The 19,359-nt window shown below is 38.3% G+C and overlaps 1 protein-coding gene across 1 annotated transcript; it reads right to left on the bottom strand.

The window, feature by feature from the left end:
* Positions 1–5,884: 5,884 nt before the first annotated feature.
* Positions 5,885–15,612, bottom strand: si:ch211-218o21.4 (uncharacterized). The gene is made up of 4 exons (XM_053504667.1): positions 15,375–15,612; positions 13,249–13,360; positions 10,280–10,427; positions 5,885–7,007 (listed from the first exon to the last, which is right to left on the bottom strand). Exons 1-4 carry the CDS (start codon positions 15,610–15,612, stop codon positions 6,891–6,893), a joined length of 615 nt encoding a protein of 204 aa, XP_053360642.1. The 3' UTR covers positions 5,885–6,890.
* Positions 15,613–19,359: the final 3,747 nt, after the last annotated feature.

The raw sequence follows: 19,359 nt of genomic DNA, 5'->3' as shown, positions 1-19,359 counted from the left end.
TGTACAGCGCACATCATATGACCGAGCCACCACCTGATCATGTGACCAACGCCCTCCTGCTCTCATTGGTCAGTGCGAGTCGACCTTTAGCCAATCAGATGAGCGCACTTTTTTTAAAGGGTCATATAAACGTTACGACTGAGCAAAACGATACAAAAACTATTGTACATGGAGAGCGTGACACACATGCACGTGTACACAAATTAAGTCATTCCTTTTGACAAAGGTAGATGAGTAAGCAAAATTTTAATCAAACAATATTCAGATTCGTTTATTTTCTACTGGGCGCGTAAATCATCGCAAAACCGTGCGTACAGCGAACAGAATTGAGTAGAGTTACCTCTCGAGACTTCTGGTCCGAATCGTTCAGTCTTTTGTCACGTGACTCTCATAGACGCTACGCAGTTCCATTAAGAAGGGGAAAATCCCAGAATTTTTTTTAAAGAAATTTCAAATTGCATTAGGCTACAGTATGGATTTTGTTTATTTATTTGTTTGTTTAATTGATTATTAATTATTTTTATGTGCATTTAAAAATAAATGATTGCACAGACAATTCTTGTGCCAATAAATATTAAAAACAATAATAATTGTAAAGCTATGTATGAAAATAAATGCACTTTCATACTTTTTTACACTTTGGTCTATTATGAGTTGAAAAAAAAGACAATTAAATCAACAAAATTCAATAACGTTTTTGCTATAAAAATTTTTCACGTAAAACCAACTGTACTATAATCCACCCTATCATTGGTAAAAACTACAACCATTCACTTTGCAATATTCAGTGTAATATTTAAAAAAAAATAATAATAAATAAATAAATAATTTTCAAAAGCTTTTTTGTTTCACCCATTCCTTTTACAATATTCATTTATTCAATATTCAGAAAGTGAATAGGCAGACATAGTAATTGATTTTGCTATTTAAATATGACAGGCTCATAACTTTTATGACATGGGAAATGCACTTTTTAATTTGAAATTTGGCAGTCAGTGTTCGTTTGCAAAAGCGAAAAAAGCAAACGGTAATACAAAATTTGCAATTGCATTTGAATTATGTCACACTTTATGCATTCACATATGGAAAACACAATTTTAAATGCAATTTGCAATTCCTTTTGAAAATATTTCTTTTTTTTTTTCATTTTTGAAAAAGGGATTTTCCTCCATAGGAAACAGAATTGAGCGGTTCTTCTCATGAGTCTTCTGGTCCAAATCAGTTGTTCTTTTGTTACATGACTTTCATAGACTCTATTGGAATATATGAGAGGTGAGCTGCTCATTCTGTTTATCATAATATGCCCTTAATGGCATTGTAATATATATTTTTTAAAAATTCCATTTTCATAAATTTGGTGCATGTTAGGGGTTTGTTTATTAAAAATGTAACATTGTATTTTATTTCTGATCAAAAGAACGAAATAAACTAAATGACTAAAAAAAGATTTGTCCATTTTAATTAACGAGAATCAAAGAACCGAGTCACTAAAATGATCCAAACTTCCCATCACTAGTCTGTGAGATGGGATTTGCACCCATCCAGAGTGCACCCCTGTATCCTATAAAAGGAATTTACAATATATTCTTCACAAACAGCACCGTAGAATGACTTCAATGACTCAAATACATACAGAAGAGGATATGAGCCACAATTAAATATTGGAGGTTTGACTTCAATCTCAGATTTCTTAATTAAATCTCAAAAGGTTTTATCTTAACGTCATCTTCTCCGCTTCTCACCCTGATGCACCCATCACTCTGAAACAGGAAAAATCTGGACTCAAAAGACCTTATTACCTTTCTTCCATTACTCCACAGTACTTTCCTTATGATTTCTAACGAATGTGATGATGTAATGAAAAACGTCTGAAGTCTGAGGTTAAAATCAGAATTATGAGAAAATGTCAGAATCCTGACATTATTTTTTATGGTTGTCCTAATCCTCCTCTGTATTTGAGAAACCTAGTTTTGTGATATTTTTGATATTTGCCCAAGAAATAGAGACCAGGATCTTTTGATCTGCCATATAAGTTTTAAAATCTGGGTCCAGAAGTGACGAGTAAGTTCAGCTAAAAAAAGATGGGACAACCATTCCACTTCTTTCTTACACAAAGAACATATAAGGGGAATGTCTGGACAAAATGTATGAATACATTTATTGCAATTATAGTACATGCTCTGTAAGATTTAATATGAATTTTCCCAACCTTACTGGAAATAAAAAGTTTATTAAATTATTTAATATAAATGTATTAATTTTATGAATTTAAAAAGTTAAGTTATGTCCAATTTTTTGTTAATTTTAGATAAGTTTGCTTTTTAAGGCAGAAGGAATTCGGGCAGTGATTCTGAATAGAACCAAGAACATTTCTGATATGAGGTTTATTACAAGGACATTCTTTAAGATTCTTACCACCAATTCATAACCTAGGGATTACTGTGGTGGTGAACCCCTAATGAAAGATGGCAATTTGGTGAATATGCTTTTAGACCTATGGAATACTAGGAGCACCAGTATTCAAGAAAGTCCTGGTTAAAACCTGACTACGGGTTTGTTCAGCAAACAGCATTAATGACACAATGCATTCATGCATGAAATGTTTTTTTGTTTCCAGCACATTACTTCCATTTCTCTCTCTCTCTCTCTCTCTCTCTCTCTTACACACACACACACACACACACACACACGCACGCACACACCTCTAGTTCAAAGGATTTTAGTTCATTAAGTCCTCGAATATATTGCCTTGGCCATACCAGTCTTTAAAAAAAATTGTCTTATTTTTGTTTTGTTGATTATTATTTTTTGATATGTTGATTATTCCATAAGATACATGTGTGAGGTGTATACACAGGTGTTCTAACAATCTAACTGTCGGTCATCAGCATGGGTTGAAGGTAGTTTTGTATCTGCAGTAATAAGGAGAGAGCAGCTGTCTGCTAAAACTCCCACTCCAAACCAGTCACGGAAGCACGTTCAGCACGATCTGATAATGTTTATCTCATCTTAACAACACTTTGTGTGAATATCAGCACAGCTGTAATATCTACAACTACATCACAACTGTTCTAATATTCAGTACAACAACATTCTCTTTTGTTTGATATTGCTTAAAAATAACATTTATGTTTTGAAAATCTATTACATTGAAACTACCCTCTGTATATTCTCTAACGAGCATTTCCCCTTGTATGTACTCACATTTAACCTTTCAAATGAATTTAAATAGAGTGAGTCAACAGCTGCACACAGATTGGTGCCAGCTGGTATATTGTTAGGATACCTATCATGATACCTTTTCCATTAAAACATTCAACAATAAAGAGGGAAATACGTTCTGCTGCAATTAAAAATACAAAAAAAGGGAAGACATGGGTGTCACTGTGGCGCATTAGTTAGCACTGTTGCCTTGGACATCCAGGTTCAAATCCTGCCTCGGGTCTGTGTGCATGGAGTTTGCATGTTCTCCCCATGCTTGGTGGGTTTCCTCAGGGTACTCCTGTTTCCTCTCACATTCCAAAGACATGCAGATTAAGGTAACTGGCGTTCCCAGTTTGCCTGTAGTGTGTGAGTTTGTGTGTATGCTTTGCAATGGATTGGCACTTTAGAGAGATTCAGCGGCCAGGAGGAAAAATCCACACTCCTCTTTGATCAGACCCTGAAGAGAGAGGAGCTCTGGCAGCAGGGACTCACTGTTGCTCCTCTCTCAATGCCACCCAAGAGGCTGCTATGTTCTATTTAGGGAATCAGTCCCAAACGGTGTTGCACTTCTCTAACACAGTCTCCCAAGCACAGTTCCTCAGGGAACCACAGCAAGTGCCCAGAGCAAGTGTTTACCTTCTGATGGCCTCAAGAGAGGTGCCTTTCATAAACTGTGTAAATGTTTATTTATCAAAAGCAATAAAAAGTGTGTTTTGAATGAATTGACTGAAAGGGAATTAATGGTTATGACCCCAGGGAGAGGAACAAGGTTTAACGAATTGCAGCCGGGTCTTATAGCTCAGCTCGGTGAGGAGCGGCTATCAAACTGAGAGTCAACTGTGGTGTGTATAGGCGGGGCTACGCGTACATCACCACAGGTTTGCCTGCCTTTACGACATGAAGAAAATGTTTTTACCAGGACACGAGAGGGCGTGATATCCCATACGATATGTGTTGTATCTTGTTCCTCTCCCTCAGGGAACAGAGATTATAGTCAGAATCATTTATTATGGGGCACCAATTTTCAAAACATAATAGATCTTTATTTGCGTTTGGAATGAGAGAATTTTACCTTTGCTTCATGATAGAGTTCAATGTAAGTTCACATCAAACAACACTTAAAGTTACATACAATTCGTATCCCATCTGGTTTAGGACTTGTACCAGGGACCGGTTCTTCTAATATGAATGGACTCCTAGTAAAAAAAAAAAAACACTTTCCTAGTAAAAAAAACACACTTAAAATAGTGCTTTTTCGTGTGTTACAAATCTATTCAAATTTTCTATAGTACATTGCAAGACTAACAAAAAAAATGTACCATCAATTAATATATAAAACGTACAGTAACATCATGCTTTTACTTTTTAAAGTATAAATAGAAGGTCAGTGTATTTTCGAAAGCACACTTATTTAAACTTAATTTTTTAACTATTAAAAAGATAAATGTTTAAAATAATCATTGTAATAATGTACAGAAAGCATTTGTTATTATTATTATATATTTTTTGTAACCTTGTGCAAATTAAATCTGTTAAACTTATAATCTGCCTCGTCGTAACTGATGCAATGTGTTCCAAAAACATAAAAGTTCCTGAAACCCCTGTTTAGCGAACACGTTTGCAAAACAGCAGCATGGAAGGCTGTGTGTACTGTACTTCATGATATAAGCAAGTTTTTACATTTTTTTTTTTAATTAACAACAATATAAGGAAGGGGCTGCTCAGGTTCTTGTTTTCGGGATCTGAGGGTCTTGGTGTGACTTATTGGGTGTGACCGGTCGTTGGTGGTTGCCACACCCTATACCACCCAGTCACTGCATGCAGTGCCAGTCCCAAGCCCGGTTAGATAAATGGTAGGGTTGTGTCAGGAAAGGCACCCGGCGTAAAGCCTGTGCCAAGTTGTGTGCAGATCGGATAGTCTGCTGTGGCGACCCCTTGATGAGAGCAGCTGAAAGGAAGTTTTTTTTATTAACCAAAAAATACTTTTTTAGCAATTGGAATTGGTCAGAAGCATAACAGCATGCTACTGCTGTAATAAAAATATATTTATGGTATATTACTTGTGTATTTGTAACAGTAAAAATTGCTGTAATGTACAGTACATATAATACATTAAATATATATTTTAATTAATTACTTTGTCAGGTATGTACATTTTTTACAGCCATATAGGTATACAGCCTTATAGTTGTTTCACTTTAGCACACAAAAGTATACACTTAAAATTGTGCTTTTGTGTAATTTAATTACAACCTAAATGCACTTAGTACAAAATGAGTTATTCTGAAATAGCAAACTTCAAGTATACTACTCCTTTGGCTGCAAGTACACTTATGTAAGCTTTGGCTACGATTTAATGTACTTGGCATACTTTTTATTCACTTGGGCTTTCACAGAGTTAATAGTTGTCTTTGGAAATTTTGGGATTAAAGGATTTAGCTCGAGATCTTATGAATGCTTCAGAACACAAGTGTTTGGTAGTGTTCAGAAAGCACTCGTTTTTGTGCATGTGTGCTGCTTTAATTCTTAATTCTTTGTGATTTTCCCTAAGCCCAGACCACCCCTTCCCCAAAGTAAAAAAAGTAAGTAAATCATAATTCATGTTAATTATTGTTTTTTTTCTCCACTTTATTTCAAATACAGGTGCAAATAAAAATAAGTCACAATTAACACCCGAAAGTTTACAAGAACAAAAGCAAACGGATTAATAATATACTCAAAGGTGAACATTAAAGAAAAAAGGCCACCTTGAAACACATTCATTATGTTTATATTAAACTATGTATAGTGTGTTTAGTGCTAATTTGTTGGTTGGTGAGGTATTTGCGTTATTTATGTGAGAAATTAGCAGGTGCATGCAGTGCTGATGTTACTAATGACATTAATAGAGTTATTCTATATTTGTGGTGTGCTGTCTCCTAAACCGAAATTGCACCATACTGTTTGAACAACAAACTGTGTCAGCCTTAGACAGGGAGCTACAGTATAAGTCACAGCTTCACCTTAAATTCAGCATTAGAGTTATGTTGGGTTTGATTTACGGTTGCAGCTTATAATTCCCAAGCTATAACCAGAAAAAGACGAAGAAATCAGTACTTTATCTTAAAATTCCTGCTCATTAACTCGGGGTAGTGTCCTTAACTAGACGTTCCTTCCCTGTTTATGAACATGCAGACACCTGCCTAATTTAGCCCTTTGCAGTTCCATGACACCAGGGGAGAAAATGACATCATTCCATCCTGCAAAATACTTCTTAGTCAAATATAGGTTACAGTACGCACCATCCTACTGACGCCATTCTGTGGGTGTTCTGAGGTCATTGTAGATGCTATAGGAAAATCTTAACCAAAGTGGAGATAGACCATCACTCCAAGGAAAAAAAGTTTAAATTTATTAAAATTACACAATTCTGAAGATTAACATGCAACTCGTCAGGATTTGTCCCGTAAACAAAGCATGTGTTGCTCAAAAAACCCTTACTTTTATATCAGAGCTACATTAGTTTGTTGCATTATGGATTTTGAAAACATTCATCTGGACAAAAAGGACAAAGACAAACACTGTGGTACTGTATTTAAAATGCAAATTTCCCATTCAGTCTTGTTGAAGGTTATTCCGGGAGGTTTGGGGATCTACGGCAGATTTGTTTCTCCTTGTCAAAGCCAGCTTTATTTCCTGGCTGATTTTCAGGAGTTGGTGTTTTTGTTTAGCGCTGAATGCACTTTCTTCAAATTCTGTCTCACTCTGACAAACTCCAGAAGCTGTACCTCGTGCCGTAATTTCTCTTCCTGTTCCTTTTCCCTCTGTAAGATGGAAAAGGACACACCAAAGAACAGACGCACATGTTGTGATTTTCATTCATATAAGATTAACTTATCTTTTTCCTAAAAAAAGGACACTGATCAGAAACCAAAAATGTAATTTCCTTGAAGTTAGTATCGTAACCCAGATTCTTGGCTAGTACGTCTTAATGTTACATTCGTAACTCTCCATTTGGCACCGTATGAGGTTTTTTTTATCTTTTTTAGAAGGCTTTAACTATCATTGAGAAACTTTAACATTTTTTTTACAATTTTTAATCTAGTTAATTACAATTAAAAATAATTATAGACTGTGATTAATCAATTAAAATGCATCCTCTTCTCTCACACCAACTAACTTTATGTCCTCTCTTACTAGATCCATAAATCTCCTCTTTGGTCTTCCTCTGGACCTCCTGCCTGGCAGTTCCAACCTTGACATCCTTCTACCGATATGCTCACAATTTCTCCTCTGAACATGTCCACAGCCTCTCTGACTTTATCTCCAAAACATCTAACGCGGGTTGTCCCTCTGATAAACTCATTCTTTATTTTATCCATCCTTGTCACTCCCAAAAAGAACCGTAACATCTTTCATCTCTGCTACTTCCAGCTCTGCCTCCTGTCTTTTCTTCAGTGCCACTGTCTCTGAAGCTGTAGAGCATTGCTGGTCTCACCACTGTCCTGTACACCTTTCCTTTCATACTCACTGATACTCATTTATCACAAAACACACCTGACACTTTTCTCCACCCATTCCAACCTGCCTGTACACGCCTCTTCACCTCCTTTCTACACTCTACATTGTTCTGGACCATTGACCCTAAGTATTTAAAGTCCTGAACCTTCTTTACCTCTGCTCCCTGTAGCCTTACCGTTCCACTTGGGTCCTTCTCTTTCACACACATGTATTCTGTCTAGCTATGACTAACCTTCATTCCTCTGCTTTCCAGAGCATACCTCCACCTCTCTAGATTTTTGTCCACCTGTTCCCTGCTCTCGCTACAAAGTACAATATCATCTGCAAACATCATAGTCCATGGAGACTCCTGTCTACTAACCACATCTGTCATCCTGTCTGTCACCAGAGCAAACAAAAAGGGGCCCAGAGCCGATCCTTGATGCAGGCCCACCTTCATCTTGAACTGTTCTGTCACACCTACAGCACATCTCACCACTGTCTTACAGCTCTCATACATGTCCTGCAACACTCTAACATACTTCTCTGCCACTCCAGACGTCCTCCTACAATACCACAGCTCCTCTCTCGGCACCTTGTCATGTGCTTTCTCTAAATCTACAAAGACACAATGCAACAAATTCTTTGTACTTCTCCATCAGCATCCTCAAAGCAAATACTGGATCTGTTGTACTCTTTCTAGACATGAAACCATATTGCTGCTCATAAATGCTCACCCCCGCCCTTAACCTAGCTTTCACTACTCTTTCCCAAAGCTTCACTGTATGGCTCATTAGCTGTATTTTTCTGTAGTTGCCACAGCTCTGCACATCCTCCTTGTTCTTAGGGAAAGATACACTTCTCCTCCATTCCTCTGGGATCCCCTCACTCTCCAAGATCCTGTTAACCAGAATAGTCAGAAACTCTATTGCCACCTCTCCTAAGCATGTTCCAATGTTGAAATATAGTCAGAGGAAACAGATACAGATGTTAAATAGAGGTAGGTATGGTTACTTATTGATGTCCATTGGTCTCCAGTAATTGCTATAAAAGTAGTTTCTGCTAACTGCCACACTTTCATAGCCTTTTTCAGTGTCATACATTTAATGTATTTTTGTAAAAATATTTCCCCTCAAAGGTAGCTTAAGCACACAACTTTGGTTTTATCCAAACTTCCAACTAGAAGCTTTTTATAATGAGATGCCATTCAGTACACCTGGTGATGTTTCATCAGTCATCTTATTATCCACGTAATACAGTTAAACCTTGGATTGCGAGCATAATTTTTCCCGAAAGCATGCTTGTAATCTAAAGCACTTATATTTCAAAGCGAATTTCCCCATAAGAAATAACAGAAACTCAGATGATTCATTACACAACCCAAAAATATTCATATAAAAAGGATTAATACAAAATATAAAATAAAAATAAAACAAATAAACCTGCATTTTACCTTTGAAAAAAATCAGGGCTGGTGTGAGAGAGAGCAGGGAAGGAGAAGGTGGGGGTTATTGTGTACCCTTACACACACACACACACACACACACACACACACACACACAAACTAATGGAATCACTGCTTTCTGACAGAGAGTCTCTGTCATTTCACTTAAATCTTCTTCTTTTTGTGTGACTTTAACAATGAAGCCTTTTTAACCTTTTTTTTCCAAGAGTCCATTGTTGCAGTACAGTTACTAAAGAACAGTCACTACACTTGGACACAAAATAAAACAAATGCTTTACGTGCGCGCACACACACATGGTCACAATGTTATAAGAAACAGTACACGCTCACACAGATGTTGACTATAGTGATGCACGTGCACTGTGACAGAGTATGGAAAACGATTACTCAATCCTGCAGCACAAGAGAGAGAAGAACCATTGGCTCAGTTGTGATCACATGACGCTCGGCAGACAAAGTGTATACGTACTTGAGAACTTGTATATCAAGACCTCGCTTGTTTATTGACTTAAAATTTATAAAAAATGTTGCTTGTCTTTCAAAGACCAAGTTAATCGCAATCCAAGAATTTACTGTACGTGCTATTATCTCACACAGCAGTGTAATCTTGCTGCTACTATGGGAAGCCAATAGGGTCAAACTAGGTCACATGATTAATTTGCATCAAAAAAGTACCAAAAATGTATAGATTAATTAGATGCATGAATATGCGTTAATTAATATTGACAGCCCTAGTTTTTAATTCTAATTTTCTTATTGATTTTAAAAAAAAAAACATTTTTGATTTACAAAAATTAGTGTTCCAGCACAAAATTTAAAGTTAATAAAATATAAAAATATTTGTATGGCAGAAGGAGGTGGAGCAACCAAAGTCCTAAGAAGAATTATTGGTGGTTCTGCAGGATGCTCAGTAAAACTTACTATCTAATACCCTTATTAAACAGCACAAACTGTACCAGAGACTAAATAGTTTAATACGTTTGCACAGTACTGTATGTACTGTAACAATATGCAACTACAATGTTTTTAGATTTTCTTCTATGTGTATAACCTCATACCGGTCTAAATATTACATCTGTCATAAGAGTCTCTGTGGTTTTATTTTGAATTAGGATTTAAAGTGGTGCTGACCATCACTTCCTGCTGCTTCTGTTGTCGCTGGAGGAGGACCTGCTCCAGAGGGCTCCTGCACTGTTCCCCTTCCTCTCTCTGGGTCTGCTCCTTCTTCCTCCTCTCCAGAACCATCTGCAGCTCAGGTTTACAGCACACAGCCAGACCCCTGTCCTCCCCAAAGGAGACAAAGCACAAAAACACAACCAGGCATACTAGAAGAATTACAGAATGAAACAAAATGAGATAGTTTACGTTTCATGCCGTCATCTTCCTGCTCAATGAAGGAGCCAAAACAAGAGGGATATCATATATACTGATTAAAAAATAAATAAATAAAACACTTATTGGGAAAAAGAAATCCAAACACACATCTGAGAGGTTTCAGATTAAGTATTTTCTTTTCCATCACTGACAGAGATATCAAATTCTCCATAATTTCTTTTAAAAAGTAAGAACTTTTCCTTCTCTCCTGATGTTCCCCTTCTTCCCCCGGACCTGCTTGACTCATCCTGATGTCCTACTTCTGGTTGGAGATCTTATCACATGAAGAGCCCTCCATGCTGCTGAGGACGGCCCCATACTACTGCTGAGGACTACTTAAAGACACTGATGTGATAATTGAGGACGGTTCCACTTAATCACCCTGAAGATAGCTTTGGAGTGCTGTTTTTCTTTGATGACTTGTGACTGCAATCGCCTAAATGGTTTTAGGACTGAAATGGCCCTGAACAGTCTCTATTACTGGTAACCTCAACAAACTTTGGACTTCAACTAAACACTTTTTACAATTACAATTGTACACAGTTATAATAGGAATTAATTCTCCAAATAAGCATGAGATGAGACCCCCTTAACCTGGTTCCTCTCAAGGTTTCTTTCTCATGTAATTTCAGGGAGCTCTCTAGGTTGCTCATTAGGGACAATCTGATAAAGCTATAAATGTATAGGTTTTTTTTTACCATCTTTAGAAAATACAGTATATACCCAGAATTTTGATTTCTGTAAAGCTGCTTTGCAACAATATCCATTTGTACACACAGTGCTCCTGACTTTTCTGTGGCCGCAATCTTACAATGAACTATTAAACACTGTAGACTCTTTCCCCTAAATGTTAAGTAAAAGTCTACCCATAGAATACTTTCCATATTTAAAATCCATTCATATGGAATATCTGTATTGTATGGCTCCTTAGAATGAACTGTTGCTACAGAAACAAAACTAAAAAAGCAATATCTTTATCCATATTATGTACAGCTACAGTAGGTGAGCGGAATAAGCCATGGAGGTGGTGGACATTCCTGAGAAACTTCTTAAGCTAGTGTGCAAGGGTGGACAATCTCTTGTTTTACACACCAAGTACGGCCCTTGATCAGGGGTTAAAGAGGGATTTAGGATTCAGCCTTGTGTTGCGTCAACTGTGGACAAAACAACACGTGCGGTTCAGGGGAAATTCCGAATTACTTTTTTTTTACTGTCGACTTGCACCTTCAGGGTCCAGGTTCGATTCCTGGCCAGGCTCGATTCCCGTCTCTGTGTGCATGGAGATTGCATGTTCTCCCCGTGGTGGGTTTCCGCTGTGTACTCCGATTTATTATTATGCAAATTGAATGTAAGTGTCATAAACATTAAATGTTTAGTTTTTAAATTAAACTCATGGATGGTGTTGTGTCTCGGGTTCTTTGGATCACTGAAATGAATCTCAGACACGTGTGATAATTAGTTTGCCAGATAAACCGTAACAAAATCATCTTCATGCACGACAATGCACCATCTAATGCTGCAAAGAATACCTCTGTGTCACTGGCTGCTATGGGCATAAAAGATCATGGTGTGGCCACCATCCTCCCCTGACCTCAAACCCAAAACCTTTGGAGCATCCTCAAGCAAAAGATCTATGAGGGTGGGAGGCGGTTTGCATCAAAAACAGCAGCTCTGGGAGGCTATTCTGACATCCTGCAAATAAATTCAAGCAAAAACTGTCCAAAAACTCACAAGTTCAATGGATGCAACGATTGTGAAGGTGATATTAAAGAAGGGGTCCTATGTCAAGATGCAACATGCCCTGTTAGGATGTTTTCGATTAAAGTGATTTCAGTAAATATGAGCTGCAAATTGAACAAAAGCCCATTTTCAGTTCTTTACAGCCTATACAATGTTTTAATGGTTGATAACTAGAAAATTATACTGACTGTCATTTGCATTGACTAATTCTGAAAATCAGAGTAAGATATCATTTGCGTAATAATTTGGAATGTAGTGGAGACTTGAACTTGGTTTTTGGCAGGCAGCTGCTCTCACCTCTTTCGAGTACCAAACCGACATACTTTATCCCATTAATTAGTGTAATTACGACTTGTTAGAACATCTATGATGTGGAGTGATACATATACAGTAGTTTAACCTCCAAGTGCTGATATGCTCTATACCAAGACTTGTTTGTTTAATTCCTCTCGTCCAATCAGATCACACGGTCGAACTTACTGCACTATACTACACACATATGATTAGTAATGCAGCTGCCACTACTGCACTTGTCAGTTGCTGATGTTGCAATACAAACTGACAGTTACAATTGAATTCTTACGCCATTCTGTGGCCAAGACTTAACTGAGCACTGGTTTTAACCAAACCGGTCTAATGTTTCTCAGCCGTCCCTATGATAGCTCAGTCCTGTAAAGAAGAGCTATCCAGCAAGGTGCATGTCTATCATTACAGCGCCTGACACAGCGCTCATGTGAGACGGTGTACGATTGCAGCCCGTGTGGCCGAGCGTAGTTTGTGTGACACAAAAGACGAGAGAGAGAGAGAGAGAGAGAGAGAGAGACTGTCATCAATTTTTAACCGACCTCGATTCACTGCTTCTGCGATTTATGAAAAGGTAGCAGTTCCTTTCTAATGCACTTGCTTGGGCCAGCATCAGTGTCGCTCGCTATACAGTATCTCTCCATGTCGAGATAACAAACGGAGATGAGGATTACTGCTCTTACTTCCTGTGGGCCATTAGCAGCTCTCTGTGCAGCTCCTGGTGGCTCCTCGAGGATTTCACCGGGTTGTTGAGATTCCTTGGGCTCTCAGCAGTATTTTGTTTATCTGCAGGTTCTGCCATAAAATAAAATACATCGATTATTTTTTTATACGCCTCTTCATCATGAAGGGTCATCCTGCTCCTTTTAATAAACTCCATCCCCTGGTATATTGTTTCTTTTGATTATATTGCTTTATTATGGGATTAAAGATGCAATCAGTATTGCTTATATAATATACAACTTCAAAGGTGCAAGTTGCAACATTGTTTCGCAGTAAATCTGGGAGAATAAATACCTCACCTAGAAGTTAGGCCGTTTTTATTTATAACTTTTAGAATTAGAACGTAATTGACTCAGTTGTTGAGTAAATTATATGTAGCCGTGTATGAATGATTTCACAGTTATTTGAGCTGCATTAAAGAAGCAGTTTGTATAAATGTAATTTCAAAATATCTTTAAAACTGCAATTTGTAGCATGACCATGCAGTAAAGAGATGTAATTAAAGCTTTCATTATTCCAGCTCTGACCCAAGCGCAAACAGAGCTGCCCCCTTTTCCCTTAAAACACACTTCACAAGGCACCTCCAGTCCCAGGGACACGAGGCCGTGTGTTCAGTTGCATGAAGATGAAGAAGGTTAATAGTGATGTTAGTAATGTTTCACTTTCTTCACACATTATCTTACAGCCAGCAGAAAAAAACAGCTCTTAAAACTATTTTCTATTCCTATAACTCTCGCTTTGTCCTTTAAGACGGTTGTGTTTTAAGGATGTATCCGCCATTTTTTTTTTTTTTTACAAATATAAAACAGACTTTTATACAAATATAATAATATAAACTACTTTTTGGGAACTGTTAAAGTATGAAATAAACATGATGTGGATATAGAATTTTTTTTTTCAAAACAAATGCATATGACTTGCAGCATTGCATAATACTAGAAGTATTGCTAAAGCTTCATTTAAGGAAATGTATTCAAAGTGCGTAAAAATCACATGACGTCCGTCTTTGAAACTGCTTTCCAATGTAAACTCTACTTTGATTAGAACCTGCTCAGGTGCCACTTTATTTCTCCTCTTTGCAGAATCTGTTACTGTTTGCTTTGCACCTCTTTCCTCTCTTTTGAACTCTGTGCCAGTCCATCCAGGTCACGTGACTGAGTACGCGCTTTGGAAATAACCTCAATTTTGTGGGGGATTTGTCATGTTATACAGATGTTTTTATTAATTTAAAAGTTTAATCATCATCTAAACATTCAGCCAAGGGTGTAACTTTCGGGTCACCATGCAGGTGGTGGGCGGGGGGTGGGGGGGGGGGGGGGCGGGGGATTGAGATCACCACCCATGTAGGGGCGTCCAAGGACATTTTGAGTTTTTTTTCGGTGGCGAGTCAGCGGTTTCACCTTAATTTTACGAGGAAGAGGCATATCAGAACGTTACGCTCTATAGTGCAGCCGGATAGCATAAAATCATTCACTTTGTATAAAAGCGCCAAATTTGTTTGCCTCCTGTTGGGAAGGAATTTTTTTATTTTTTTTTTCTGTTGACAGTTTACAACTTATGTGTTGGATACTTCTTTGCTTGCAAATTACATTGTATTGAAAAAACGTCCTACTTCGTCATGTTTGACAACAGTTAGTAATTTTAATTCATCATTAAGATATGATATTTGAGGTGCTAAACTGGTGGTATCAGTTATTGGCGGGTTACAACCCCCATAGGCTTAGTGGTTAAAGTGTTGGACTGCTGATCAGAAGGCCTCTGGCTTGCCGCCGGGTTGCCACTGTTGGACCTTTGAGCGAAGTCCTGCACCCTCTAAGTGCTCAGATACAATTGGGTGTTGAGCTGTAAACCTGACTCCATAAGTAACTGCCACAGAAACTATGGTAATCCCCCCCTCACCTTTACAACCCCAACATCCCCTCATTAATTACTCCTATCAATTCTGCCGTTAAAATATGAAATATTTATTGAGATGAAATATCATCTGAATACATCTTTAATACCTGAGCATTCTGTGTGTAAATGTGTATAAAGTGAGTTCTGATGAGCGTACTCATCTCACATGGAAAACACAACACACACTGACCTCTGGTATGGCCATGTGGAAACCCGTGACTGTTTATAAACGTGCCGTTGGTCACCCGTGTCCTGAGGTGTGTCGGTCTCAGTGAGCTGCCATCACTGGAGGACAGGGCGTTCTTCAGCTCGTGTTCGTACGGCGGTGGAGGAAGCGGGTGCGAGGCGGCTGCTGCCCTCATTGCACACACTGCTTTCAGGGAGGCGATAACCTGAGATTTGGCCCGGAGCCAGAGCTCCTGCTGCATGCTGGGAAACTGCAGGGGGTCAGGTGTGTGTGTATGTGTGTGTGTGTGTGTGTGTGTGTGGCAATGTTTTGGGGTTGCCAATGAATGTAAAAGAGAGAGCGAGAAGAGTGGAGGGATCGAGTTTCACCTAAGTGGGAGATGTATAATTCATCTAGCGCTAATTATTCATGTCTTATCTCAGGTAAGTATGCGCAGCAAATCTGATTCAACATGCAAAATATACCTGATTATTAAACTCATCAATCACTGGATTTAATATTAATAAACACTGCACATGAGAACGCAAGCATAAGTGTCGTCTAGACTGTCGATCTGACAAGTTGCAACAATAAAAACGATATACGTGACATTAGAAAGCATTAGACTTCTTTCATTAGAGCATCAGCACATCACACCTGTACAGAGAAAACAGAATCTAAAGCAGTGTTTCAGAGCATCTCTTACACACCAGTGCACAAGCAGGTTTACTAAAACTAAAAAAAAAAAACTCAATGACATGTTTACCTTGCAGTTATTCCTGCCTGAAAGCATTGCTCATTACTCAAAGTATTGATGTTGTTGATATGAACTCACCTGAAGTGTGTGTGTGTCACTCCATGAGCGAGCTGTCCTCCTCACTGAGCAGCAGCAGCTCAGCAGCTCAGGAAATCGAGTGCTTAACTGTAATCCCGGTTTCTGCCACAAGAGGGAAGTGTGGAGCAAAAACAGCGCCTACTCAAACAAGTTATACAGATAGAAAATCATTTAAAGTCTTACAGAGCTCGAATTTTCTTCCCCACACTCTCTCTCCTTTAAGAGGTGGTCCAGAGATTAATGCTATTTCTGGAAGTTTATTCATGTAGCCTTTTGCAACTTTCTAAAGTCAAACTTTATCTCTTTTAACTCTTTTTTAACAATTCTTTCTTACTGATTTGTTTGAATCTTCAAGTGAAAATTGAGGAACTAATGAAAGTAGAACTACATATAGTTCATGTATTTTTTTAACGCTATACATGTACACCCTCGTGCTCTACGCGTTTCTCCGAGTGCCCTCTAGTGGGTGATAAGGGTACTGCAGGTGGGCTGCGTGGTGTTGTTTATAACGTTCACTCTCTTACTCACTCTTAATCCTGTCTATAGGGTCATTACAGGGGATTTAGGGCACAAGCCGGGGTACACCATGGACGGGGTGCCAATCCATCGAACACGCATTCACAGACTCATTCACACACTACGGGCAATTTGATAAATAAATAAAAAGTTATAAATGTTCAATGTTGTAAGTCGGTTTGGCGGCTCTCTGATTTAGTGGTTAGCGCTGTCGCTTTTCATCTCCATGGTCAAGGGTTTGATTCCCATCTCAGGTCTGCGTGCGTGTTGTTTGCATGTTCTCCCTCTCTTTGGTGAGTTTCCTCCGGGTTCTCCGGTTTCCTCCCACAGTGCAAAAAAAAACATGCAGATTAGATTCATTGGCCATAGTGTGTATTCCCTGCGGTGGATTGGCACCGCGTCCAGAGTCTACCCCCCTCGTGCCCTAAGTCTCCTGGGATAGGCTCCAGGCACCTGTGACAATAAATACAGGATAAGGTGGTATAGAAGATGAGTGAGTGGTAGATACAATTGTGTTCAAAATAATAACAGTCCAACATAAGTAACCAGTTTAATAATTGTTTTTCGGAGAAATTATATTTCTTCCTGGTAAATATTTTACTTGTAGGTGTAGTGGAGTAATAGAAAACCAACAGTCATGATTGGATGCACCTGATTCTGTGTAATTGAATCATTAATTAAAATGGGGCGTGTTCGAAATAATAGCAGTGGGAAGTTTAATTAGAGGTAAATTATTCTGTTAACAAGTTCCCCTTATTTAAAGATAAATGTAGAAAAGGTTGTTCCGTGGATTTCCCTCTGAAAATCAAAACAAAACGGGTCGTTTCAGACATTGCTCAGAACAACAGCATACTTTGATTCAAAAGTTGATTAGAGATGGAAAAAAAACATACAAAGAAGTGCAGAAAATTAAAGACTGCTCTGCTAAAATGATATTAAATGCTTTAAAATGGAGATCAAAACCAGAAAGACGTGGAAGAAAACGGAAAACTACCATTCGAATGGATCGCCACCATTCTGCCAGTTCCAGCATGGGCAAAAAACATCTAAAGTTACCTGGGAGTACTGTTACTATTAGAAGAGGCTATGTGAAGCCAAGCTATCAGCAAGAAGTCCCATCATTGAAAAAAAAAAAATGTGTGAAGAGGTTACAGTTCGCCAAAGAACACATTGACTGGCCTAAAGAGAAATGGTGCAATATTTTGTGGACTGATGAAAGCAAGATTGTCCTTTTTGGGGTCTAGAGGCCGCAGACAGTTTGTCAGGCCCCCAAACACTGAATTCAAGCCACAGTACACTGTGAAGACAGTGAAGCATGAAGGGACAAGCATCACGATATAGGGATGCTTCTTGTACCATGGTGTTGGGCTTATTTATTACATTTCAGGGATCATGGATCAATTTGAGTGCATCAGAATACCTAAAGAGGTCATGTGGCCTTATGCCGAAGAGGAAATGCCCTTGAAATGGGTGTTTCAACAAGACAACGACCCCAAACACACCAGTAAGCGAGCAGCATCTTGGTTCCAGACCAGATTATCGTTATGGAGTGTCCAGCCCAATCCCCAGACCCTAATCCGATAGAAAAGTTATGACCTGACGATAAAAATGCTGTTTCTGAGGCAAAACTAAGAAATGCAGAGGAATTGTGGCGTGTAGTTTAATTGTCACAGATGTGAAGCAGTTCTCAGAAAGCATGGTTATACAACTAGATATTAGTTCAGAGGACTGGCAATTTAAAAGAATGAGAATCATGAGACAATTTTTTCTTATTCTAATGATCTTAAGGAAATTCACCTGATGCATCACTCAGCATGTTAAACATGCATCTTTTAGATTCCACTTCAAATAATTCACTCAGATTCTCTTTAAGCCCTAGTCATTCCATTGAGGCACATGTTGACCACACTTAAAATTATATAATCTCTAATATGGATTGTCCATATTGTTAAATACACTTTTTTTTTTTGCAAAATGTATTTATTATGTTGGCCGCAACATCCTATAATGTCACACCAGATGTTACATTGCTGAGGACCCAACCTCTGGCAATCCACAGGCATGCACACACTCACACACACACCACCCAGCGGTACACTGTGGGCAATTTGAAAACACCAATCAGTCTAGAATGCATGTTTTGTTTTTTTTTGGACTGGTGAAAAACCAGACTATAATGAGGAAATCTTTCGAAGGCAAGCAAACTCCACACACAGATGAGAATCATGATTCAAACCCTCAACCCTGGAGGTCTGAGGCAACAGTGCAAACCTCTAAACCATCATGGCACCAATTTAATTTCTTATACTGATTATGTAATCTTGTGATAAAAACATTAAACAAACAAATCATAGAGTATGTACAATAGAGACATTTTAATTTGCGGTCTCAGACATTTATACCTCAATGTACAGTATAGTTATACACTATAATCAGCCAAGGGAGCAGCGATAACAGCTCAATTTCCCTGATGGAAAGAGGGAGCCGAGTCAAAAACAGATCCGCACTCTCCTAAACCTCTCTGATCCACTAGTGTAACTGGAGAACACACACAAACGAGTTCAGGGATCTTTTTACTTGAACGTAATTAGAAAAAGTTTTAGGTTCTTTTTTTTTTTTTTGGAGTGCATCTACAAGCTCCTCTGTCTCACGAAGAAA

This window comes from Clarias gariepinus, chromosome 9 (genome assembly GCF_024256425.1).
Source record: "Clarias gariepinus isolate MV-2021 ecotype Netherlands chromosome 9, CGAR_prim_01v2, whole genome shotgun sequence".
Lineage (NCBI taxonomy): Eukaryota > Metazoa > Chordata > Actinopteri > Siluriformes > Clariidae > Clarias > Clarias gariepinus.
The sequence above is the reverse complement of the archived record's forward strand: the minus strand, read 5'-3'. Positions and strand labels throughout refer to the sequence as shown.